Here is a 27,725-nt window from a genome sequence, read left to right as displayed (position 1 = left end):
TCAGACTTATCGAACTTCTGAAACCTGGGATAGCGATCTCTGTTAATTTCTACTTTTTTACGTGCGTGTGAAGTTATCACCTGCTCCGTGTGTGTGTGTGTGTGTGTGTGTGTGTGTGTGTGTGTGTGTGTGTGTGTGTGTGTGTGTGTGTGTGTGTGTGTGTGTGTGTGTGTGTGTGTGTGTGTGTGTGTGTGTGTGTGTGTGTGTGTGTGTGTGTGTGCTACCAGCTCTCACCATCTCATGTCAGAATTAGACATTCATCCATGTTTCTTAAACGTCAAATTTCAAAGTTATTCCAAATTTCAAAGTGTTTAAGGTGAAGTTTAGGCATTAACTCAGAAATGTAAGGTAAGGTTTGGGATAGGCTTAAAACAAAAATACATTTCTAACACTGGATTTGAGCTTGAATTATTCCATCTCTGTCCACAACACCTTAGCAAAACCAAAACCTCCTTGAAGGTAACTGCGCTCACTGTTGCCCCTAGTGGCCAGTTTCCACATCATCAGACATGGATGGACATTGAATACTGACTTGTATCATGGGTGACCTGGCTGGTGTGTGTGTGTGTGTGTGTGTGTGTGTGTGTGTGTGTGTGTGTGTGTGTGTGTGTGTGTGTGTGTGTGTGTGTGTGTGTGTGTGTGTGTGTGTGTGTGTGTGTGTGTGTGTGTGTGTGTGTGTGTGTGTGTGTGTGTGTGTCCTCACAACCAGTTCTGCAGAATGTCCATTCCTGCCTGTCTAAATAACTCCCCCACACCATTCCCATCCTTCCATCTCTATCTACCCCTCCTCTCCCTCTCTCTCTCCTCTCCTTCCCTCTCTCTTCTCCTCCCCTCATCCTCTCTCTCCATCTTCCTAACCCTCCCTCTCTCCTCTCCTCCCCTACTCCCTATCGATCCATCCAAAGTCATGAGTCACAGAGCAACATCATCTCCCTGATTGATGGGTGTCAGAAATCAATCCAAAATTACTTTAGGAAAGAATGACAGAATGAAAGAAAGAAAAAAAAGAGCATCTCAACAGACAGTACCCTTCGTCATCTCTGTGTTGTAATCATGGATTCCATCTTCTGTCTCATCGCCCCTCCCTCCCTTTACCTCCCGAGTGGCGCAGCGGTCTAAGGCACTGCATTTCATTGCAAGAGGCGTCCCTACAGACCCTGGTTTGATTCCAGGCTGTATCACAACCGGCTGTGATTGGGAGTCCCATAGGGCGGCGTACAATTGGCCCAGGCTCGTCCAGGTTAGGGTTTGGCCGGGGTAGACCATCATTGTAAATAAGAACTTGTTCTTAACTGACTTGACTAGTTAAATAAAGGTTAAAAAAATAATTATTCCCTCTCCTCCTTTTCTATTGAAAGACAGGCTGAGGCTCCATTGGTGGGAAAGGAAAGAGACCAAGACCCAAGAGATACACTGACAGACAAGAAGAGAGATAGCCTCAGTGGTCCCTAACTCTCTAACGGTAAGGGTAGCAGAGGAGACATACAAGAGGCAGTGAGTGTGTTCAGGAGAGCCAAGGGCATTTGGGCTGCGTTACCCCTTTAGCCCTCTAGTGGGCGCCCTCCTCTCTCATATCAGGCCTGGAGGGCCATTGGCCATCTGAAAGACTCCTCTCTCTCTACCACCTTCCACCACTCCCTCTATCAGTCTCTCTTTTCAACAACGTAACGCTAATCAACCCTCGTTGCCATGGAGAAGACATACTCCCTCACGGCCCACTACGATGAGTTCCAGGAGGTCAAGTATGGTGGTCGCTATAGCAGCGGCACCCTTAGCAACGGCATGAGCCTGCACTTGGGTGGGAGCCTGGACCGTAATGTTGGGCGGGGCCGAGGCAAAGGGGGCGGGGCTAGTGATCGGAATCGGGACCTGAGTGGCATCAACAGCGGACAGGGACTTCCTCGATGGAGCCGCAGGGAGATCTGCCTGCTCTCTGCTCTGGTGTTTGCTGCGGGGATGTGTGTCATCCTGGGCAGCATGCTGGCACTCAAATATATCTCCCTGGACTTCCAGCAGGAGGCGCACTGCAGACAGGACTGCCAGAAGAAACGCTCGTTAGTCCGAGCCGCACGCTTCGTCCAGGCCAACATCGACCCCACCATCCAGCCCTGCCAGGACTTCTACAGCTTTGCCTGCGGCGGCTGGCTACGACGCCATGGCATCCCAGAGGACAAGCTGAGCTACGGCATCATCACCGCCATCGGAGAGCACAACGAGGAGAAGCTACGACGCCTCCTGCTGGAGCCCGTGCGCCGGCGCACCGTGGACTCGGCTGAACGCAAGGTGAAAGAGTTCTACCGCTCCTGTGTGAACATCCAGGAGATTGACAAGCTGGGGTCTGGGCCCATGACGGAGGTGATTGACAGCTGTGGCGGGTGGGACCTGGTTGGAGCGCCCTCTGGTGGTGCGGGGTGGGAGAGCAGTACTGCACCAGCCAGACCAGACTTTGATGAGCTGCTCTATAGGACCCAGGGGGTGTACAGTACGGCTGTCTTCTTCTCTCTCACTGTCAACGTAGACGATAAGAACTCCTCACGCAACGCTATCAGGGTAAGAATGTGTGTATGTATGTGTCTGTCTGTCTGTCTGTGAACACCTACTGTTTGTCATCTGACTGATGTATCATCTGTTTACTTACATGTCGGTGTGGTTTACACGTGTTCATATGTGTTCTCTTGACTGTGTGTGTATTTATAGATTGATCAGGAGGGGCTCACACTGCCTGAGAGGACTCTGTACCTGGGGCAGGATGAGGACAGTGTGAAGGTAAAGGATTACCTCCTCCCTCTTTCTATCCACCATTCCATCTTTCCATCTGTTCACTTATCGACCCATTCCTTTCTTCTCCATCTATCCACCTGTTTGTTCCTGTCATCGCTGTTCCCTTTGTTATCCTGTCTGCTCCGCCATATGTCACACTGCTGTCCATTGACCATTAATAATGATGTCATGTTGTTGTCCAATGTCCATTAATGATGATGTCATGGACAGATCCTGGCAGCTTACAAGGCCCTGATGGAGCGTCTGCTAAGCATGCTGGGAGCTCACAATGCCACTCAGAAGTCCAAAGAGATCCTACAGCTGGAAACACGCCTGGCCAGCGTAAGTCTATGTCTGTGTGTGTGTGTGTGTGTGTGTGTGTGTGTGTGTGTGTGTGTGTGTGTGTGTGTGTGTGTGTGTGTGTGTGTGTGTGTGTGTGTGTGTGTGTGTGTGTGTGTGTGTGTGTGTGTGTGTGTGTGTTCAGTTCTAATATTTCTTCCCCTCTGTTTCAGATCACTGTGTCTGAGTATGATGAACAGAGAAAGGACATCAGCATTATGTACAACCGCATCACCCTGAGACAACTACAGCGCATCGCTCCCAGTGTGAGTACCACACACACACACATCTTTATATCTTTGTATCTGTATTGTGTGTGTGTGTGTGTGTGTGTGTGTGTGTGTGTGTGTGTGTGTGTGTGTGTGTGTGTGTGTGTATGGGCAGAAGTATGATGGATTAAAAGCTGAACTCCAGCAGAGCACTGTGAAGGGTGTGTGTGTGTGCGAGGCGGGGGGGCCATTCTACGCCCTGTAAACCGTTCATACTCACGCCTCTGTGGCTCAGCGAAGCTGTCCGCCCTGCAGGGATAGAAGGAGACCAACGGGGGGCTACAGAATGAGGGAGGTGGGAGGGAGAGAGAGGGTAGAGAAAGGGAGAGGACGGGATAAATGGTGGTCGACGGGGGACTACAGAAGGAGAATAGAGGGAGGAGGGGGGAAAGGAGAGAGAGGGGAACCGATGGGGAAGCATATGGAATGAATCTGGGGGAGAGAGGGACTGGGCGGGTAGAGAAAGAGGGAGGAGAGGGGGGAAGACAGGAGGGGAGAGCCGTAAGGTGCGTTGGAGAGCAGCAGAAAACTGATGGAGAATTCAGAGCTGCTCCATCACTTCTGATTGGAGAAGAAGGGTGGGGAGGGGAGCGAAGGGGGGAGTGGACATGAAAGGAGAGAGAGATGGATGATGTGAGCTTCACTAGCATCACTGATAAAACGAGAGAAAGAAACATGAGAGAAAAAAAAGAAAGAAAGAATACAAGAAATGTGAAAGAGATTAATAAAAATATGCAAATGGAGAGTGAAATTGACATACAGAGACAGACAGATGGATGTAGAGACAGACAGCAAAACCCAGGGGAGGAGTAATAGACAGTAGCTGTAACTGTTGGTTAGACAGATGGACAATTAGATATACAGATGTAGGATCTTAATTGATCACTCTTTTGTTGCTGAGAATTTTATTGCACAGTACGAAATGCAAATTTGTAGTGTATTTGGATTTTAAAATGACTTCTAAGGTTTCTAATTTCCACTTTGAAATTTCTAACTTGATTTGCCCTAACAAAAAATTTTATCAATCGCTACAAAAATGTACATTCATTATAATCCACATAATAATTCACATTTCCTGTTGCTGAAGGATTATTTTCCTGCTGAAGCAAACTGGCTCAAATTAAGATCCTACATCAGTCCACGCTCAGACAGACAGACATGGTCAAATTACGTTCATACTGATTTATCCCTCTCCACCTTTCCCTCTTTCACTCTCTCACTCTTTTCTACTATCCCACTATTGCCTGTTAATAATAGTGGGAGATTATGAGACCATTTGGGATTACAGGGATGCTGTATGCTCAGTAGTTAAGGAGGAACTTTGTGTTGTGGATGACCTAAACTGTGAGCAGGGGTTTCTAACAATCGTGTTTTCTTATCTTGCTAAAACTCAAACCTCCTCTCCCTCTCCTTTCCTCTTCCGGCTCTCTGCTCTCCTCTCCTCTCCTCTCCTCTCCTCTCCTCTCCTCTCCTCTCCTCTCCTCTCCTCTCCTCTCCTCTCCTCTCCTCTCCTCTCCTCTCCTCTCCTCTCCTCTCCTCTCCTTTCTTTTCCTCTTCCTGCTCTCTCTCCTCTCCTTTCCTCTTCCTGCTCTCTCCCTCTCCGTTTCTTTCCTCCTCTCCTCTCCTCTCCTCTCCTCTCCTCTCCTCTCCTCTCCTCTCCTCTCCTCTCCTCTCCTCTCCTCTCCTCTCCTCTCCTCTCCTTTATTTTCCTCTTCCTGCTCTCTCCTCTCCTTTCCTCTTCCTGCTCTCTCCTCTCCTTTCCTCTTCCTGCTCTCTCCCTCTCCGTTTCTTTCCTCCTCTCCTCTCCTCTCCTCTCCTCTCCTCTCCTCTCCTCTCCTCTCCTCTCCTCTCCTCTCCTCTCCTCTCCTCTCCTCTCCTTTCTTTTTCTCTTCCTGCTCTCTCTCCTCTCCTTTCTTTTTCTCTTCCTGCTCTCTCCCTCTCCGTTCCGTTCCTTTCCTTCTCTCCTCTCCTCTCCTCTCCTCTCCTCTCCTCTCCTCTCCTCTCCTCTCCTCTCCTCTCCTCTCCTCTCCTCTCCTCTCCTCTCCTCTCCTTTCTTTTTCTCTTCCTGCTCTCTCTCCTCTCCTTTCCTCTTCCTGCTCTCTCCCTCTCCGTTCCTCCTCTCCTCTCCTCTCCTCTCCTCTCCTCTCCTCTCCTCTCCTCTCCTCTCCTCTCCTCTCCTCTCCTCTCCTCTCCTCTCCTCTCCTCTCCTTTATTTTCCTCTTCCTGCTCTCTCTCCTCTCCTTTCCTCTTCCTGCTCTCTCCTCTCCTTTCCTCTTCCTGCTCTCTCCCTCTCCGTTTCTTTCCTCCTCTCCTCTCCTCTCCTCTCCTCTCCTCTCCTCTCCTCTCCTCTCCTTTCTTTTTCTCTTCCTGCTCTCTCTCCTCTCCTTTCTTTTTCTCTTCCTGCTCTCTCCCTCTCCGTTCCGTTCCTTTCCTTCTCTCCTCTCCTCTCCTCTCCTCTCCTATCCTCTCCTCTCCTCTCCTCTCCTCTCCTCTCCTCTCCTCTCCTTTCTTTTTCTCTTCCTGCTCTCTCTCCTCTCCTTTCCTCTTCCTGCTCTCTCCCTCTCCGTTCCTTCTCTCCTCTCCTCTCCTCTCCTCTCCTCTCCTCTCCTCTCCTCTCCTCTCCTCTCCTCTCCTCTCCTCTCCTCTCCCTGCTCTCTCCTCTCCTCTTTCTGCTCTCTCCTCTCCTCTAACCTGTCTCTACAGCTGCACTGGAAACGTTTGTTGGACAGAATCTTCCATGATAACTTCTCTGAGGATGAAGAGATTGTGGTGTTGGCTACTGACTACATGGAGAAAGTCTCCGAGATCATCAAGACCACCTCCAAAAGGTGAGAGAGAGAGAGGGAGGGTGGGAGGAGGGGGGGAGGGGAAGGGTGGGAGGGGGGGAGGAGGGGAGGAGGTGAAGGGTGGGAGGAGGGAAGGGTGGGAGGAGGGGAAGGATTGGAGGGTGGGAGGAGGAGAGGAGGGAAAGGGTGGATAAGAGGCAGAGGAAGAATGCAAAGGTTACAGAGTTACATGGAAAATCAATGGCATAAGATACATGAGTTTTGAGCATGTGTAAGCATTTTTGTAGGAGTTGCTGAATTAGTGTGTGTGGCCTTTACTTGGGCTGTTACTATACGTTGTGTCATGTTGAAGTGTCATAGTGTAGGGCCTCCCGGGTGGCGCAGTGGTCTAGGGCACTGCATCGCAGTGCTAACTGCGCCACCAGAGTCTCTGGGTTCGCGCCCAGGCTCTGTCGCAGCCGGCCGCGACCGGGAGGTCCGTGGGGCGACGCACAATTGGCATAGCGTCGTCCGGGTTAGGCCGGTAGGGATATCCTTGTCTCATCGCGCTCCAGCGACTCCTGTGGCGGGCCGGGCGCAGTGCGTGCTAACCAAGGGGGCCAGGTACACGGTGTTTCCTCCGACACATTGGTGCGGCTGGCTTCCGGGTTGGAGGCGCGCTGTGTTAAGAAGCAGTGCGGCTTGGTTGGGTTGTGCTTCGGAGGACGCATGGCTTTCAACCTTCGTCTCTCCCGAGCCCGTACGGGAGTTGTAGCGATGAGACAAGATAGTAATTACTAGCGATTGGATACCACGAAAATTGGGGAGAAAATGGGATAAAATTTAAAATTAAAAAAAAAAAGGAAAAAAAAAAAGAAGTGTCATAGTGTGTATACATATGTTTTACTAGGGCTGTTACTATACGTTGTGTCATGTTGAAGTGTCATAGTGTGTATACATATGTTTTACTAGGGCTGTTACTATACGTTGTGTCATGTTGAAGTGTCACAGTGTGTATACATTTGTTTTTGAGTGTGTGTGTGTGTGGGGGGGGTGTTGTGCTGTTAAAGGCAGCTCTTGCCAGACTCCAGAGGTGGCTGTGAGGGCTAGTGGGAGTCAGGTTGCCTGTTACTACTGCTGACAGCTCTCCAATACTGACTGGTGTTATACTCTACTCTACACTACACTACACTTCACACCTGTCTGTCTGCCAGTCTGTAGTAGTCTGTCTGTAGCCTACTGTCTCTCAGTTCATTTTAGTTCATATAATTACAGTTACAATTACAGTACATTTCAATTGATGGTCTGTCTGTATAGCTTTTTTATCTTTCAATACTCTACACCTCCAACCTCCCTCCCTCATCCTTCATACCCCTCCCTCATCCTTCATACTCCCTCTCCCCTACCTCATCCTTCATACCCCTCCCTCATCCTTCATACTCCCTCTCCCCTCCCTCATCCTTCATACTCCTCCCTCATCCTTCATACTCCCTCTCCCCTACCTCATCCTTCATACCCCTCCCTCATCCTTCATACTCCCTCTCCCCTACCTCATCCTTCATACCCCTCCCTCATCCTTCATACTCCCTCTCCCCTCCCTCATCCTTCATACTCCCTCTCCCCTCCCTCATCCTTCATACCCCTCCCTCATCCTTCATACTCCCTCTCCCCTCCCTCATCCTTCATACTCCCTCTCCCCTCCCTCATCCTTCATACCCCTCCCTCATCCTTCATACTCCCTCTCCCCTCCCTCATCCTTCATACCCCCTCCCTCATCCTTCATACCCCCTCCCTCATCCTTCATACCCCCTCCCCCTCCCTCATCCTTCATACCAACTCCCTCTCTTCCCCCTCATTCTTCATTTCCCCTCCCTCTCTTCCCCTCCCTCCCCCCTCCCCCCCCCCTCATCCTTCATACCCCCTCCCTCATCCTTCATACCCCCTCCCTCATCCTTCATACCCCCTCTCCCCTCCCTCATCCTTCATACCAACTCCCTCTCTTCCCCCTCATTCTTCATACCCCCTCCCTCTCTCCCTCACTCATCCTTCATACCCCCTCCCTCATCCTTCATACCTCCTCTCTCTCTCCCTCCCTCATATTTCATACCCCTCCCTCATATTTCATACCCCTCCCTCATCCTTCATACTCCCTCCCTCTCTCCATCCCTCATCCTTCATACCAACTCCCTCTCTCTCTCCCTCATCCTTCATACCCTCTCCCTCCCTCATCTTTTATATCCCCTCCCTCTCTCCTTCCCTCATCATTCATACCCCCTCCCTCCCTCATCCTTCATACCCCTTCCCTCCCTCATCCTTCATACCAACTCCCTCTCTCCTTCCCTCATCATTCATACCCCCTCCATCCCTCATCCTTCATACCCTCTCCCTCCCTCATCCTTCATACCAACTCCCTCTCTCCTTCCCTCATCATTCATACCCCCTCCCTCCCTCATCCTTCATACCCCTTCCCTCCCTCATCCTTCATACCAACTCCCTCTCTCCCTCCAGCTGTATTCCTGCTCTTATCTCCTTTCCTCCTTTTCTCTGTTCTTGTACATAGTTATATCAGTTATTGAGTAAGATGTTCTTTGAAATGAGAAAAGAGACACACAGTGGGGTGAGTGCTCTCATAAAATGTCACGTCACTTAATATCAGATAATGTAATAATAATCTTATCATAATCCTCTTTACTATAATCACCCTTATTATCGTCACTGTGGTGACGACCGGCATTACAGCCAATCCACTTTGATCCTCAAGTCGCTGGAGGCTCTGGAGATTTTGTGTCTTTTCTTTAGTTTTTCCCCCCTTTCTCCATGTATCTCTCCATCCTGGTGATTTCAGTGATAAACCCCTCGCTTCATGTTCCCTCCTCTCTCTGTTTTTTCCTTCCTCTCTCTTTTTACGGTCTTTTTTATCCCCACTCCCCCTCCCTCCCCCCTCCCTCCCTCAATGGGAAACATATGTTAAAATTGCCAAAGCAAGTGAAGTAGATAATAAACAAAAGTGAAATAAACAATAAAAATGTACAGTAAACATTACACTCACACAAGTTCCAAAATAATAAAGACATTTCAAATGTCATTATGTGCAAATAGTTAAAGTACAAAAGGGAAGATAAATAAACATAAATATGGGTTGTATTTACAATGGTGTTTGTTCTTCACTGGTTGCTCTTCTCTTTTGGCAACAGGTCACAAATGTTGCTGCTGTGATGGCATGCTGTGGTATTTCACCCAATAGATATGGGAGTTTATTGAAATTGGGATTGTTTTCTAATTACATTTTTAACTGCACACTTGTTGTTTGTGTAAATTTATTTTTTAGTGTCGTATGTTTTTCCCCCAACACCACTTTCCATCAATTTTCCATCATGCCAAATTGAGTCAAAAGCTTTTTTGAAATCAACAAAGCATGAGAAGACTTTGCCTTTGTTTTGGTTGTTTATCAATTAGGGTGTGCTGGGTGAATATGTGGTCTGTCGAAAGGTAATTTAGTAAAAAGCCAATTTGACATTTGCTCAATACATTGTTTTCACTGAGGAAATGTATGAGTCTGTTGTTAATGATAATGCAGATGATTTTCCCAAGGTTGCTGTTGACGCATATCCCACGGTAGTTATTGGGGTCAAATTTGTCACCGATTTTGTGGATGGGGTGATCAGTCCTTGATTCCAAATATTGGGAAAGATGCCAGAGCTAAGGATGATGTTAAAGAGTTTAAGTATAGCCAATTGGAATTTGTGGTCTGTATATTTAAGGATACCATCAACATCACAGGCCTTTTTGGGTTGGAACGTTTGTATTTTGTCCTGCAGTTCATTCAATGTAATTGGAGAATTCAGTGGCTTCTGGTAGTCCTTAATAATTGATTCTAAGATTTTTATTTGATCATGTATATATTTTTGCTGTTTGTTCTTTGTTATAGGGCCAAAAAGATTGGAGAAGTGGTTTACCCATACATCTCCGTTTCGGGTAGATAACCTTTCGTGTTGTTGTTAGTTTAGTGTTTTCTCATTTTCCCTGAAGTGGTTAGATTCTATGGATTCCTCAATTACATTGAGCTGATTTCTGACGTGCTGTTCGTTCTTTTTCCGTAGTGTATTTCTGTATTGTTTTAGTGATTCACCATAGTGAAGGCCCAGGTTTTTCCCGGACTCTATGTTTTTGGTTGGATAGGTTTCTCAATTTCATTCTTAGGTTTTTGCATTCTTCATCAAACCATTTGTCATTGTTGTTAATTTTCTTCGGCTTTCCGTTTGACATTTTTAGATTTGATAGGGAAGCTGAGAGGTCAAATACAGTATATTGTTTAGGTTTTCTACTGCCAAGTTTACACCTTCACTATTACAGTGAAATGTTTTGTCCAGGAAGTTGTCTAAAAGGGATTGAATTTGTTGTTTCCTAATTGTTTTTAGGTAGGTTTCCTCACTACTTTCCTTCCATCTATAGCATTTCTTAACCTCACTAGGGTACGTGGGACGCTAACTTCCCACCTGACCAACATCCAGTGAAAGTGCAGGGCGCCAAATTCAAACAACAGAAATCTCATAATTAAAATTCCTCAAACATACATGTATTATACACCATTTTAAAGATAAACTTGTTGTTCAAAAAGGCTTTACGACAAAAGCATACCATGCCTTCACTATGGTGAATCACTAAAACAATACAGAAATACCCCACCGAAGAAAAAAAAGCATACCATGTTAGGTCAGTACCTAGTCACAAAAAAACACAGCCATTTTTCCAGCCAAAGAGAAGAGTCACAAAAAGCAGAAATAGAGATAAAATGAATCACTAACCTATGATGATCTTCATCAGATGACACTCATAGGACTTCATGTTACACAATTCATGTATGTTTTGTTCGATAAAGTTCATATTTATATCCAAAAATCTCAGTTTACATTGGCCCGTTATGTTCAGTAGTTCCAAAACATCCGGTGATTTTGCAGAGAGCCACATCAGTTTACATAAATACTCATTATAAACATTGATAAAAGATACAACTGTTATGCATGGAATTTTAGATCCACTTCTCCTTAATGCAACCGCTGTGTCAGATTTCAAAAAAACTTTACGGAAAAAGCACACCATGCAATAATCTGAGTACAGCGCTCAGACACATAATCAAGCCATACAGATATGCGCCATGTTGTGGAGTCAACAGAAGCCAGAAATAGCATTATAAATATTCACTTACCTTTGAGGATCTTCATCAGAATGCACTCCCAGGAATCCCAGTTCCACAATAAATGTTTGTTTTGTTCGATGAAGTCCATAATTTATGTCCAAATACCTCCTTTTTGTTTGCGCGTTTAGCCCAGTAATCCAAATTCATGAGGTGCAATCACTAGGTCCAGACAAAAAGTCAAAAAGTTCCGTTACAGTCCGTAGAAACATGTCAAACGATGTATAGAATCAATCTTTAGGATGTTTTTAACATAAATCTTCAAAAATGTTCCAACCGGAGGATTCCTTTGTCTTCAGAAATGCAATGGAACGCAAGATAACTCTCACATGAACGTGCATGGTCAGCTCATGCCACTCTGGCAGACCCCTGACTCAAAGAGCCCTCATTCCCCCCTCCTTCACAGTAGAAGCATCAAACAAGGTTCTAAAGACTGTTGACATCTAGTGGAAGCCGTAGGAAGTGCAATATGACCCAATGTCCACTGTATCTTGGATAAGCAAAGAGTTGAAAAACTACAAACCTCATATTAGAAACTTTTAGAAACTTCAGAGTGTTTTCTTTCCAAATCTACTAATAATATGCATATCCTAGCATCTGGGCCTGAGTAGCAGGCAGTTTACTCTGGGCACGCTTTTCATCCGGATGTGAAAATACTGCCCCCTACCCCAAAGAAGTTAATATTATTCAGTTCCTTTGGCTTTGATGCCTCATGATTGAGTATTGCTCTGTTCAAGTAGACTGTGATTTTGCTGTTATCTGATAGGGGTGTCAGTGGGCTGACTGTGAACGTACTGAGAGACTCTGAGTTGAGGTCAGTGATAAAGTAGTCTACAGTACTACTGCCAAGAGATGAGCTATAGGTGTACCTACCATAGGAGTCCCCTCGAAGCCTACCTTTGACTATGTACATACCCAGCATGCAACAGAGCTGCAGGAGTTGTGACCCGTTTTTGTTGGTTATGTTGTCTTAGTTGTGCCTAGGGGGGTATATGGGGGAGGGAATGCTGTCACCTCCAGGTAGGTGTTTGTCCACCTGTGTGCTGAAGGTGTCAGGTTCTTGTCCAGTTCTGACATTTAGCCACAGATTAGTACATGTCCCTGGGACTGGAAATGATTGATTTCCCCCTCCAGGGGACTGCCAGCTCTCTGTAAACTACAGTAGAGGGAAACCAATGGGCCCATCGCCTCTATACCATGTTTCTTGTAGGATGACAATGTCTGTACTTCTGATTTTTTTGGTGAAGTCTTTAGGCCAAAGGCAGATGACCTCAGACCTTGGATATTCCAGGATGAGATAGTGAAGGCTTTGTGTTCCATAAAGTGTCCAGTGTTGTTATTCATGTGGTTTGGCCTCAGACCAGTAAGTGTGAGCAGAGCATGCTGAGCATTTGGTACATGCCATTGGCTTGGGCTAGTGTAAGAGTCGGGGTTGGGCCTGTTTGCCTGCTCACTGCCTGGGCATATCATGTTGAGGCCCTCTTTGCGGGGGTGGGGTGCATGGGGTGGGCAGGAGGGGCATAGGTCTGATCTGATGGGACCTAAATGGGGTGTGGGCATGGTTGACTTGGGGTGTTGATTGGTTGGGGTGGGGGTGTGTATGTCGCTGGTAGTGCTGTGGTCTGGATGTAGGTCCTCTCGGCGTGGGTCCTCTATGTATAGGTCCGGGGGGAGGTGTCCGGCAGGTCTAGGATATTGTCTCGCTGGTCTGGGTGGGGTGTCTGTTGATCTGTTGCTCCTGTGTGAAGTGTTGGAGCTGCGGTTGAGGGTGAGATCCTTTAGAGTCCGGGCAAAGGTGGGCACTGCTGCCTTGTATAGGTGGACCTAGTCAAAAAGGCTGTTCAAGTCCAGGGTGGAGTGGGGGGCCAGGTAGACATTTGGTTTTGAGGCACAGTCACGGGAAATACTTGTGTTTAGCCTCTGTATGGTGGCAGGGGGGAAGTCTTTTCGTGGTAGCAGGGTGGAGATAACCACATGTGCGTTGGGGAGAGTAGAAGAAGCTTTTTCAATCACTCCCTTGAGTGCTGTGGCCACCCTTTCCTGCTGTGTTCTCAGGTTGTTTGTGCCTGTGTGTATTATTATGTGGCTGGGTGACCCTATTTGGTCCTCAGTCAGAAGGTCTAGGGTGTGTTGAGTGTTTGGACACCAGAGTTTAGACACTGTATGTTTGGGAAAAAGTTTATTTTCTTATATATATTTCCAGTTTGAGTCCATAAGGAGTCAAATCTGTGGCTTGTATATGTTCTCAGTGAGTGTGGGGGGGTTGTCAGGTGGGCTATCAGGGTGGCTGACAGAGGGGTGCTCATAGGGGATGGGATCCCCTGGGCTTGGGGTTCTTCATTTGTCTGTCCTGCTGTGATGTTGAGGCTGTGGTCAGGTTCTGAGGTGGGCTGTTCTGCTGGCTTCTCTGCGGGGGTGGCTAGCTCCCTTATGGGTTGTTCTCTGTCACACGTCATCTTTCTCACCTTCTCCTCTAGTGTTATGTTCTTCGCCTGCTCCTTCTCCTGTTGATGTTATCTCACCACAGGCCAGAGTGCAGATATGTCTCTTTCCACCTCCAGCTCTCCAGGTCTGGTTGAGGGGGTGTTGTTGAGCTGGACCATTTTTTTGTGCTGACTGGAGTGTGTTCACCTCTTGTTCCAGCTCCACCTGTCTTACCTCCAGCTGGGTGAATTTGTCCTTCATTTCAATGAGGGAGTAGTACTCTGTGCTGGGAGGTTGACTTACCGCTTGGGGTTGCTTGTCTGTGGGGTTGTATAATTAAGAGGTCTGGTCTGACACGCTCGGGTTGGGGGTATCTTTCTCAAGAGAGAGCTTATCCTGCTGAGCTCTCTCTTTGATTATGTGAACATCCAGTTGAAACTGTTTGGGGTTGCCCTGTACCATTACTGTTCCAGACTTGTACAGGTTGACATTGGCTGACTCAGAGTCCTCGTTGTCTAATATGCAGAGTTTCCACCCATCACTAACAACCCCCCTCCTACCAGAGAGGTAGTGTGTTAATATAGCACTGTGCCATGCCAGGGGAGGATCTGTGTGGAAGATTAAGTTGCTTATGTTCCCATTTTATGGCAGTTAGCAAAAAGTGTCTCTTGATTTTCCATAAAGAGCTTCTTTTTGTACTTTTTTTGTGCCTTCTCATTTTTTTTCTCCAGAGGGTACTGTATTGTAATGACCTCTGAACAGTGAGAGGGGGCTTCAAAAGCCTCTGCATTTGGGTGAGGTAGGCTGTGCAACTCTCCTGCCATTGTTGGGCTCAAGGGCTTTGACACCTCTCACTTCACACCTCAGTGCTAATTGAAGTTACAGTCAGATATGTTCTGTCCTAGCAAGCTTGGTAGCCTTAACTTAGCATTCAGTCCTTATAAAGTAAAATATATCATTGTAATGTGTTTTTCTCCTTGGCTTTAAAAGTAGCTTCAGGCTTAACATGACTCGCTCAGTTCCAGGTTGGATGGTGTTTTCAGGTTTCTGTTTGTTTGTCAGAGCATTTGCTGTATAGCTTGGAAATAAGAATCTTTGGTAGTAGGAATGGTTCCAGGTCATTTTGTCCAAAATCAGGTTGTAGGTTTGGAGTTTGGATTTGGAATGAAGGTAATGTTGTGGAGGATAGTATCCTGTATATGTCCTTGGCGAAAAATCCAAGTTTATCTAACTCTAAATCTATCTATTTGTAAAAACATGCTGAAAAATGCGGGAGCTCATCTGTTCTCTCTCTCTCTCTCTCTCTCTCTCTCTCTCTCTCTCTCTCTCTCTCTCTCTCTCTCTCTCTCTCTCTCTCTCTCTCTCTCTCTCTCTCTCTCTCTCTCTCTCTCTCTCTCTCTCTCTCTCTCTCTCTCTCTCTCTCTCTCTCTCTCTCTCTCTCTCTCTCTCTCTCTCTATTATCTGTTTTTAATCAAAGGTTAGCGTCGCTGTTTCCTCACACACACTGGGTGTGGCGGACTCCTGTTCCTACCACTACCCACTGTGCACCCCTTTGTTCATTTGCATAAGTGATGAGAAATGCCCCTGTGCTTCTCAGTGTGGGGTCTCTCCACTGCTCTTTATGAGTCTCCAATTACACAGCTACCCACACATACACACACACACACACACACACACACACACACACACACACACACACACACACACACACACACACACACACACACACACACACACACACACACACACACACACACAGATACCATCGAACATTCACACCTACACGTGAGCAATCCCATTGATGTAAACAACCACACGCTCACGCCCAGACACACACATCCGCTCACAAGCACTCTTACTCTTTCTTATAAACACACACAGAGGGACACACACACACAGACAGAGGAACACACACACATCTCTTTGGGACACACACACATCTCTTTGGGACACACACACAGACAGAAGAACACACACACAGACAGAGGAACACACACACAGACAGAGGAACACACACAGACAGAGGAACACACACAGACAGAGGAACACACACAGACAGAGCAACACACACAGACAGAGCAACACACACAGACAGAGGAACACACACACAGACAGAGGAACACACACACAGACAGAGGAACACACACACAGACAGAGCAACACACACAGACAGAGCAACACACACAGACAGATGAACACACACAGACAGATGAACACACACACAGACAGAGGAACACACACAGACAGAGCAACACACACAGACAGAGGAACACACACACAGACAGAGGAACACACACAGACAGAGCAACACACACAGACAGAGGAACACACACAGACAGAGCAACACACACAGACAGAGGAACACACCTCTTTGGGACACACACACAGACAGTGGGACACACACACACCTCTTTAGGACACACACACATCTCTTTAGGACACACACACATCTCTTTAGGACACACACAGTCACATTTGGGCCAGGCAGGGGGTGAGGCTGTGACAGAGGTGTTTGACGGAGGCCAGCCGTACATCTGTCTGCTTTATGGAACATCAGAGCTGAGAGGCCCTGGGAGGTCACTAATGCAGCCCAGAAACAGGTCTTTGTCTGGGCTCTGGACACGATGGGCTGTGGCCTCCCCATGGGTGACTGTCACTCACACCACATACTGCCTGGAGAGAGGGGGCGGGCGGACACACACACTCACTCATAGACACACTTGCAGGAATGCATACAGTCTCAGTCTGTTCTCGCAGTGGGAACTCACTGAGCTTCTCTACCTGTTGAGTGGCAAAAGGGTGACAGACAGTGAAAGAAAAGAAAACACACAGACATACATCCACTGTGTTCTGGAACAGTATGTGGTTAGAGAGTTGAACTAGTAACCGAAAGGTTGCAAGATCGAATCCCTGAGCTGACAAGGTGAAAATCTGTTGTTCGCCCCCTGAACAAGGCAGTTAACCCACTGCTCCTAGGCCGTCATTAAAAATAAGAATCTGTTCTTACTGACTTGCCTAGTTAAAGGTAAAATAAAAATTTAAAAAAAAAATGTGTTCCCCTCCTGTCATTCAGACAGTTCAGATCCATGTGTCAGAGCCCCACAGTCAGAGGGAGAGTGGAGAAGCAATTCCATACACACTTAAACTTTTTACAAACTTTTTACACCCTCCTTCTCCCTCCCTTCTCTCCCCCACCCTCCTTCTCCCTCCCTTCTCTCCCCCACCCTCCTTCTCCCTCCCTTCTCTCTCCCCACCCTCCTTCTCCCTCCCTTCTCTCCCCCACCTGCCTTCTCCCTCCCTTCTCCCTCTCCACCCTCCTTCTCCCTCCCTTCTCTCCCCCACCTGCCTTCTCCCTCCCTTCTCTCCCCCCACCCTCCTTCTCCCTCCCTCCCTTTGGCAGTGTGTGTAATGTCCATGTTACTGGGCTCTATTGACAAGACCCAGACAACTACATTCAATCCCATTAACCAGATGAGCTGATGTCCAATGAGGCTGAAACATTAATGACAACACCAGCGTCTCTTTACAACCTCTCCTCTTCTCCCTATCATTCCCTCCTTTCTCTCTGCTCATCCGTCTGTCACTCTATCACTCACCTCAATGGGAAGTGTGTATGAATGTGGTTGTGTGTGTTTGTGTGAGTAGTGAAGTTAGACTGTGGGTAGAAACTGTACGACCATTATTACAGAAGGTAATGTCTGCAGGTATTCTGGACGGACAATGTATTCTGTCTTAATAATGGGTTCCATTACAATCCAGTCTTCTAATGATTTTTAATTCCCATCCCATTGTGATTCAGGGATATTGTTTGATCATTAGAATACATTTTACTAAAGCTTTTTCCATCTAATTTCACAGGTCTCCTAAATCTTCACAACACCCCATGCGCCAACTCTATCTGGGATTAGATTTTGACACACACACACACACACTCTAGCTATGCCCCTTGCAAACAAGTCATCTGCACCAAATGAATAAACAGGTGTTTTATTCAACCAAGTAAACAAACTCAAACACACACACACAAAACCAAGCGAAGCTGCCACACCTACAACATACTGATCTGTACTGATTATAAGAGGTATAAAAGAACAAGGACACTGAGTCTTCTTCTTTCTCCCTCCCTCCTCCTCGCTCTCCCTCTCTCTTCTCAATTAATTTCACTTCAGAAGTGCTTTGTTGGCGAGACACTGGGGCTGCCTTGCCAAAGCAATTTTGATTTAATATGCAGCACGCGTGTCAAAAATAAAAACAGAAAACAAAAAGCGTTTCACGTGGAGCGTAGTCTCGCAGTAGGAGACAGGGCCAATTGTCCTGCGGACAGAATGGTATGTTCATTCTGTGGGATCCCTCAACACATTAAATACAACTTTACTTTACTGAGAAGAGAAAATAACATTTGAATACATGAATGAAATACACATTTATTTATTTTTTACTTCTACTCGTCTGAGTCACTCTTGGACTCTTTTCATTTTCTGTCCATCTCTCCTCTCTTCCCCCCACCGATACTCTCGGTCTCTCTCCTCTTCTCTAACCTGCTTGTATCTCCTTTGCTTTACTCCCCCCCTCTCTTTCTGTCCACTATTTCTGTCTTCCCCCTTCTATGTTTTTAGCTTCTCTCTTTTTCAGAGGATTCTACATTGAATCTCTGTAGGGGCACTCCTTAATTATATAAAAAAGGCTTGTTAAAAACTAAAACTCATCGTTCCCCCCTTCTCTCTACCTCCTCCCTCTCTTGCCAGGGTTCTCCATAACTACATGCTGTGGCGGATTGTAGCAGCTCTCAGTGAACACCTGTCCACGGCGTTCCGGAGCACCATCCATGAGTTTTCCCGGGAGATTGATGGTACGGAGCGTCAGCTGGAGCTGGGGATGCTGTGTCTCACCCAGGCTAACAAACACTTCGGCATGGCCCTGGGAGCACTCTTCGTCAAGCAACACTTCTCCTCTCACAGCAGGGCCAAGGTAGGGCAGCTTCTATCTCTGTCCTTCTGTTTCTACATCTCTCCTCACAGCAGTGCCAACGTAGGGCAGCTTCTATCTCTGTCCCTCTGTTTCTTCATCTCTCCTCACAGCAGGGCCAAGGTAGGGCAGCTTCTATCTCTGTCCCTCTGTTTCTCCATCTCTCCTCACAGCAGGGCCAAGGTAGGGCAGCTTCTATCTCTGTCCCTCTGTTTCTACATCTCTCCTCACAGCAGGGCCAAGGTAGGGCAGCTTCTATCTCTGTCCCTCTGTTTCTTCATCTCTCCTCACAGCAGGGCCAAGGTAGAGCAGCTTCCTTCTCTGTCCCTCTGTTTCTTCATCTCTCCTCACAGCAGGGCCAAGATAGGGCAGCTTCTATCTCTGTCCCTCTGTTTCTTCATCTCTCCTCACAGCAGGGCCAAGGTAGGGCAGCTTCTATCTCTGTCCCTCTGTTTCTACATCTCTCCTCACAGCAGGGCCAAGGTAGGGCAGCTTCTATCTCTGTCCCTCTGTTTCTTCATCTCTCCTCACAGCAGGGCCAAGGTAGGGCAGCTTCTATCTCTGTCCCTCTGTTTCTTCATCTCTCCTCACAGCAGGGCCAAGGTAGGGCAGCTTCTTTCTCTGTCCCTCTGTTTCTTCATCTCTCCTCACAGCAGGGCCAAGGTAGGGCAGCTTCTATCTCTGTCCCTCTGTTTCTTCATCTCTCCTCACAGCAGGGCCAAGGTAGGGCAGCTTCCTTCTCTGTCCCTCTGTTTCCTCATCTCTCCTCACAGCAGGGCCAAGGTAGGGCAGCTTCTTTCTCTGTCTCTCTGTCTCTGACTGTCTCTCTTTCTTTGTTACTTTCTGTAATTGTTTGGTGAAGTAGAATTGAAAATGTCTCTCTCTCTCTCTCCATCCCACTCTTCCATCGTCACACCTTAACCCACTATTTTCTAGTCTGCCTCTATATATTGTCTTCTTCATTCTAGGGGATGTGGTTTCCAATGGCATTTCTAACCCCTCTGACCCTTCTCTTTATTTAAGCTCTTCATCCTCTATTCCTCCTTCTGTCTCACCCCTCTCTCCCCCTCTGTTGTGTTCAATGCCAACCTAGCCTCAACCCCAGAACCTAGCCCTAGGCACTTTATGTTGGAATATCCTACATATGACAGCTAACCCATCCTTTCAGTTTCAGATCTATGAAAAGTGCCTAGGGGCAGGAGTAGGGGGTGAAGGGTCTATTTGGCGTTGGGCGTACCCAATATAGCTATCTCTCTGGCCCACTCCCAATGGAACCTTTAGACAACTGACCTCTAACCTCCGACCCATATTATCTTCCCACAGGTACAGGAGCTGGTAGAGGACATAAAGCACTCACTGGACCTCCGGCTGCAAGAGCTGGACTGGATGGATGAGGTGACCAAGGAGGCAGCCAGGGCCAAGGTCAGGATGCCACACTACCTTATATATAACCAAAAAGATACTGTAGGCCTGCTGTATTACCATTTAGGATGAAAGCAGTATTGTCTAATACTGGTTTATTAAATCCCTATTTGAGAATGTTGTCTGATACTGGTTTATTAAATCCCTATTTGAGAATGTTGTCTAATACTGGTTTATTAAATCCCTATTTGAGAATGTTGTCTAATACTGGTTTATTAAATCCCTATCTGAGAATGTTGTCTAATACTGGTTTATTAAATTCCTATCTGGGAATGTTGTCTGATACTGGTTTATTATATCCCTATCTGAGAATGTTGTCTGATACTGGTTTATTAAATTCCTGTCTGAGAATGTTGTCTGATACTGGTTTATTAAATCCCTATTTGAGAATGTTGTCTAATACTGGTTTATTAAATCCCTATCTGAGAATGTTGTCTGATACTGGTTTATTAAATCCCTGTCTGAGAATGTTGTCTGATACTGGTTTATTAAATCCCTATCTGAGAATGTTGTCTAATACTGGTTTATTAAATCCCTATCTGAGAATGTTGTCTGATACTGGTTTATTAAATCCCTATTTGAGAATGTTGTCTGATACTGGTTTATTAAATCCCTATCTGAGAATATTGTCTGATACTGGTTTATTAAATCCCTATTTGAGAATCTTGTCTAATACTGGTTTATTAAATCCCTATCCGAGAATGTTGTCTGATACTGGTTTATTAAATTCCTATCTGAGAATGTTGTCTAATACTGGTTTATTATATCCCTATCTGAGAATGTTGTCAAATAATTTCTGAATATAAGATCTTAATCCTTTTAGAGCATGTGCTGAAACAAACAGTTCTCCAGTATAATCCCATTATAACAGTCTGCTCATGTGTGTGTGGTCTATGAAGGATATGGCAGCTAAATATTTGCAGTCTATTTTTCATTCCCCCTCTTCTCTTTCACTCTCTCTTTCTCTCCCCTTCTTTTTTCTCTGGCCCTTTTCTCCCTTCCCTCTCTCAGCTGCAGCATATGATGGTGATGACAGGCTATCCAGACTTCCTCCTCAAACCAGAGCTCATAGACCAGGAGTACGGGGTGAGACAACTTTTACTTTTGTGAAATAGCAGTTACAAATATATGGCAAATAGAAATCAAACTCAATGGACATCAGAAATAGAGGAAGGCCAGGACTAAAAACAAACAAAATATAACCACTGTACAATAGATTGTGTCTGTAAAATGTGTATAGTATGTATAAGCTGGAAGTAGAAGCCTAAGTGTTATCGTTTAATAGTTTACTCCAGTTGGGGGACCGGTGGTAGGGTTTGGGGAATAATAAAGGAAGGTATGTTCTAAAAATATGTGTATATGTATGTTTATATATATATATGTATGTATGTGTATGTATGTACAGTGGGGAGAACAAGTATTTGATACACTGCTGATTTTGCAGGTTTTCCTACTTACAAAGCATGTAGAGGTCTGTCATTTTTATCATAGGTACACTTCAACTGCGAGAGACGGAATCTAAAGCAAAAATTCAGAAAATTACATTGTATGATTTTTAAGTAATTCATTTGCATTAATTTGCATTGTCATGCTGCAGAATAAATTTGGGGCCAATCAGATGCCTCCCTGATGGTATTGCATGATGGATAAGTATCTGCCTGTACTTCTCAGCATTGAGGAGACCATTAATTCTGACCAAATTCCAAACTCCATTTGCAGAAATGCAGCCCCAAACTTGCAAGGAACCTCCACCATGCTTCACTGTTGCCTGCAGACACTCATTTGTGTACCGCTCTATTTGGCTACAGCCAAATATGTACATTTTTTCTGCACCCCAGTTCCTGTGTTTTCATGCATAGTTGAGTCGCTTGGCCTTGTTTCCACGTCGGAGGTATGGATTTTTGGCCGCAAGACTTCTATGAAGGCCACTTCTGACCAGACTTCTCCAGACAGTAGATGGGTGTACCAGGGTCCCACTGTTTTCTGCCAATTCTGAGCTGATGGCACTGCTGGACATCTTCCGATTGCGAAGGGAAGTAAGCATGATGTGTCTTTCATCTGCTGCAGTAAGTTTCCAGGCCCGACCACTGCATCTAGGGTCCTCAACGTTGCCTGTTTCTTTGTGCTTCTTCAAAAGAGCTTGGACATGTAACGTTCTTCGTCGGAATGAGACCAAAGCGCAGCGTGGAAAGTGTTCATGATTTAATGTTCACAAAAACACTCAAACAAAATGACAAAAAGAGAAAACGAAAGCGCACAGTTCTGTCAGGGAAACAACCTAAACAGAAAACAACACCCCACAAAACCCAAATGGAAAATGACAACTTATATATGATCCCCAATCAGAGACAACGATAGACAGCTGCCTCTGATTGGGAACCACACTCGGCAAAACAACAAAGAAATAGAAAACATAGATTTTCCCACCCGAGTCACACCCTGACCTAACCAAACATAGAGACTAAATAAGGATCTCTAAGGTCAGGGCGTGACAGGACAGCACATCTGGAAACCCCTTTCTGCCTTGAAATGTGTGTATTGTTGCTGTGCTCAGTCTTGATATGGTGTATGACTTTTGACAGTAAACTGTCTTCAGCAACCTCACCTTGTTAGCGGAGTTTGGCTGTTCCTCACCCAGTTTTATTCCTCCTACACAGCTGTTTCTGTTTCAGTTAATGATTGTGTTTCGACCTACATATTGAATTGATGATCATTAGCACCTGTTTGGTATAGTTGTTTAATCATACACCTGACTATATGCCTACAAATCCCTGACTTTGTGCAAGTGTACCTACAAGAATTGATGTTGTTTTGAAGGCAAAGGGTGGTCACACCAAATATAGATTTGATTTAGATTTTTCTTCTGTTCACTCACTTTGCATTTAGTTAATTGATAAATATAATCTATTAACATGTCTATTTTTGAAAGCATTCTTACTTTACAGCATGTTCACACCTGCCTAAAACCTTTGCACAGTACTGTATATAAATATATATTTATCCCAAAAATATATGGGGGACTGGAAATGATGTAGACAATTACATTGATGGAAGTGACAATCTATCCGCAATATTAAAGCTGATCCACCCCCTAAAAAAAACTTTTACTCCCTCACAGACGTACTCTCTCTCTCCCTCTATTGCTCTTATTGACTCTCTCTCCATCTCTGTTATTTGTTATCCAGTTTGATGTGGATGAAAATACCTATTTCAAAAACATCCTCAACAGCATCAAGTTCAACATCAAGATGTCTGTCAAGAAGATCCACAAGCAGGTGGACAAGACTGCGTGAGTGATGCTTTCAACTGCTCCAGATGTTCAGTGTCACAATAACACAACTAAACACAACTACACACAGAACCAAAATTATATGCACCTCTTGACACAAAACATTACATTTTATGACAAGAGTAATAGAAGTGATTGAAGATACCATAAGCTTGTCTTTTGTGTGACTGTTTAAAATGTGCTCCTAGGACAGCACTCAAAACTGATTTTGTGTCCAAACAAGCTGAAGCCCTCCACCCTGTACTGCCAAATCATGTCTTCCTCCTTTATCACAAATACACTCCTTTCATGATTCTTATCTCCCTCTGCAGAGAAAACATGTCCCCATGCCTCCATCGGTGTCCCCATCTCTCTGCTGCCGTAGGGCCATTTGTCTTTCCCACCAGAACAGGGGCATCTCTGAATTTCAAAGTTATTAATTTGGGAAATTTCCACAAATCAATGTGTCCGGATTTAAAAAGATTATGATGAAGGGACTGTTTTCTTGTGCAGACAGGAACTCTCAATATTGGACAAAATATTGAATGATTTCACCTTAAAATATCTCAAGTTTTGAGATAAATTGCCTGTGACACTTGAGAAGTATCTGTGTCTCTTGTTGTTTGAAGATGATTAGTGAATGTAGGATTAATAAACCCCTGATTGACTGTTTCCCTCTCAGGTGGCTCCTTCCCCCTCAGGCCCTCAATGCCTACTATCTCCCAAACAAGAATCAAATGGGTGAGTCAGTGTGTGATCCCAATGCACATCAATGCTCTTAGTATATACAAGATAACAAACTCCCTCTTCTTCTTTCTGGTCCATCCATGTGATGAGGCACCCACACGCCCTAACTCACGTATTCTGCATTCACTTACTTACACCAGCCCCCCTCACTTTCCTCCGCCCCACACACTTTGTCATCTCCCCTCACTTTCCCACCAGTGTTGGCCTCTATTGGTGTCTGCGTCTGCCTCGTGGATCAAATTTACCTCACAGAAAAATCAATGGTGAGTTACAGAGCAGGCAGCAAAGGACAGAGAGAGCCAGACAAACACAGCCATCAGCCACACGAGCTAATTTTTTACCCTACCTCTCTCTCCCTCCCTCCCTTTCTCTCCCTCTATCTACCCGACTCTTTATCTTATGCTATCTCTTTCTTTACTTTTAGTATTTCCCGCTGGAATCCTTCAGCCCACGCTGTACGACCCTGAGTTTCCACAGTGAGTACAACTGAATATTTCGAAGTCATTCAACTAATCAACTGCTAATCAAGACATTGATTAGTTGTATCAAGTGCGTTAGTTAGTAGCCTACTAGGCTGGAACAAAAGCCTGCACCCGCTGTACTGTAGTTGTCCAGGACAACCCCTATACACCATTACTTTCCCCTTACATTACCCCTCGTATTCTACCTCCAAACCATTCCCCTCTCACTTAATGATCACAACACAATCACAGCTATACTTCAACCCTGAACCCTCACAGCACGGTATTATTTATTCACATACTTATTCCATTAGAAGTGATCACTACCACTCCACATAAACGACCGCTGCATCCACCCATGCATACTGATGAATGGAATATGATATTAGATGTGTGATCGTGGTACCGTTCCCTGGAGTTATTACTGCAGTAGCCCTAACCTGCCATGAAGACTGAGGCTAGTCCAGCGCTGCTATCAGGCCCCAGGTAATGAAGCCTCACTCAGCCAGTTAGTTTATTCAGGTTTGGAGGGCAACTCTCAGCAGGGTATCGACGTCCTGTCAGAAAGTCATTTTCAGACTTGGTCATGTGGATAGCCGGAGGCCTCGGGCAGTCCCTGCATCGCATCAGTCTCTATCTGCATGGTCTGCCAGACTACACCCACCCAGGTCAAGGAGAGGTGGCCAGAACTCTCCCTCTATTCAGTTATTAACAGAGTTAGATATGATATCAATGGGTCAGATTATGATTCATGTAACATTCTACTGTCCCCTTCAGGACGGGTTAGAACTGCAGGCTGATAAAAAGTTTCAGTTTGTGTTATGTGTTATTATAAATACATTAAGCTGTTGTCCTCATATGCTAAGTGATTAGTAACTCATCCCCTCTCTCCCTCCTCCTTCTAGATCTCTGAACTATGGAGGAATAGGAGCCATCATCGGTCATGAGCTGACACATGGATATGATGACTGGGGTGAGAGAACGCTTCTTTGTCTTACACGTGTCCTAGAAAATATTAAAATCCAATGGGGCATGACCAGTAGTAGCCTAACAGTAGTAAAACTGTAATGTCAGTGCAATATCAGTTCTGAATAAGGGGTTCATGTCTTTTGTCCACATTGGTCATCCTAACTCAAGCCTCTTGCCCCCCATCTAAGTGGGTCGTCACTATCAGACCATGCTGCAAGGTATGGAAGTCCCGCCTCCCCTTAACCCAACCAATGAAATCAGTCAAATGACTTAAGAGAGTAAAAGGTTATAGCCAACAACTGTACCTTGCAGCATGGCCAAATAGTGACCACCATGCTAAATTATGTAATCTTTCTCTTAGGTGGCCAGTATGATCGCCATGGAAACCTGAAGCAGTGGTGGACGGAGGAGTCATACAAGAAGTTTCAGAAGAAAGCAGAGTGCATCGTCAAACTCTACGACAACTTCACCGTCTACAACCAGAGGGTGGGTGCATAGCATACCTTGTTACACTGCTTACTAGACACTCACACACACCTGTAATGGGAGTTGCAATGGTATCTTTCCCCTGTGTGTCTGTAGGTGAATGGCCGTCTGACTCTGGGGGAGAATATAGCAGATATGGGAGGCCTTAAACTGTCTTACTTTGTGAGTGAAATCTTCCAATAGGCTGTGCTAGCTGTCAATCAATATTGATTACCATCTGTAAGGGCTCTATTCAATCAGCATCACGGAAGATCAGCTTTACAGCGTGATTTACATTTTAAAGAAATGTTCCTGCTCTAGCGAAGACTGCATTCACGGTAAACGTTGCATGTCGGCTCAATCGGAAATGACCTTAACATTTATATAGCAGTACGGTGTCCACTATTTACCTCATAGAAAAGACTCACAAAAACATTGGCGTTACAGATTAAATAGAGCTCTCAATCACTATCTCTGTGGACTAATGACAAGCTACAGTATGTTTGTAAGCCCAGGTCTCATATATCTCTCTCTCCATCCATCTCTCCAATCCTCTGTTACACTCTCTCCCACTCTCCAGGCATATCAGAAGTGGATCAGAGAACATGGTCCAGAAAGACCTCTCCCTGGACTCAAATACACACATGAACAACTACTCTTCATCGCCTTCGCACAGGTACACAAACAACTACATACAGACTGTTGTTTAGTCTTGGGAATCTTTTTATTTTTAGTTGGAGTAAAGATTATATTTGTTATGGTCTTTACTGCTGTCTCCTCTCTCCTATTAGAACTGGTGTATGAAGAGACGGTCTCAGTCCATATACTTGCAGCTACTGACTGACAAGCACGCACCAGAGCATTACAGGTACATACACTTCCTCACTTTCCTGATGTGCATCAGCCTATCACAGGCCATACCTAATATGACTCCCCTCTCCGATTGGACTGTTCTCTCTCTATCCCCTCTACCTCTGCAGGGTGATTGGCAGCGTGTCCCAGTTTGATGAGTTTGCCCGAGTGTTCCACTGTCCAAAGGGTTCCCCCATGCACCCTGTTGACAAATGTTCTGTATGGTGACCCCTCAACACTGACCTCTGAACTTCACCACCCACCAACAACTAGAACTTACCTGTGACCTGAACTAAACTCTTCTAACCAACCTATCAGACATTATGTTCAGTTTCACTTTTACTTCCATCTCAATCCTGGGACTACCTTTTCCTATTATCACAGAATTTGCAAGCAAATAATGTCATCACCACCAGGCAAAACCATGATCACTTCACTGTCTACTCATGTAGATATCCAGTGCTTGACTTGGGCAGGAGCTCCCCAGAGCAGAGTACCGGCACCTCAAATGTTCTACTGCTTGAGCTCCTGTTTCTCTTATAAAATATTAGCTCAAAGTATTGTGGAGCTCTTACACCTAAATAAACAGTGCCGGCACCCAACATGAGTATCTGCACTCATTTAAGCATATCATTTAATTATATATTTGTAGATATACATCTATTTTTTTCAACAGATGTACTGTATCATGGGATTACCTTTTTGGTTTTGATTTGTGTGATGTCAATTCATTATCATTATTTGAATCACTTTTGACAGTAGTCAAGTGTTATTAAATCCAATTTAATGCAACAGGTTCAGAGTTGGTGTTATCAAGAACTTTGT

General features: G+C 45.6%; 1 protein-coding gene across 1 annotated transcript; it reads left to right on the top strand.

Moving 5' to 3' along the window:
• The first annotated feature begins 1,689 nt into the window (after positions 1–1,689).
• LOC120028254 (endothelin-converting enzyme-like 1) lies at positions 1,690–27,128 on the top strand. Its single transcript, XM_038973426.1, has 17 exons — positions 1,690–2,550; positions 2,698–2,766; positions 2,992–3,102; positions 3,273–3,365; positions 6,072–6,196; positions 18,497–18,719; positions 20,040–20,138; positions 21,150–21,224; positions 23,324–23,427; positions 24,089–24,147; positions 24,578–24,629; positions 25,520–25,587; positions 25,945–26,069; positions 26,166–26,231; positions 26,629–26,724; positions 26,840–26,916; positions 27,029–27,128. The coding sequence occupies exons 1-17, from the start codon at positions 1,690–1,692 to the stop codon at positions 27,126–27,128; spliced, it is 2,403 nt and encodes an 800-aa protein (XP_038829354.1).
• The last annotated feature ends 597 nt before the right edge of the window (positions 27,129–27,725 follow it).

Source organism: Salvelinus namaycush, chromosome 34, assembly GCF_016432855.1.
Source record: "Salvelinus namaycush isolate Seneca chromosome 34, SaNama_1.0, whole genome shotgun sequence".
In the NCBI taxonomy this organism is placed as follows: domain Eukaryota; kingdom Metazoa; phylum Chordata; class Actinopteri; order Salmoniformes; family Salmonidae; genus Salvelinus; species Salvelinus namaycush.
Note: the sequence above shows the minus strand (reverse complement) of the source record. Positions and strands in the feature narration are given on the sequence as shown.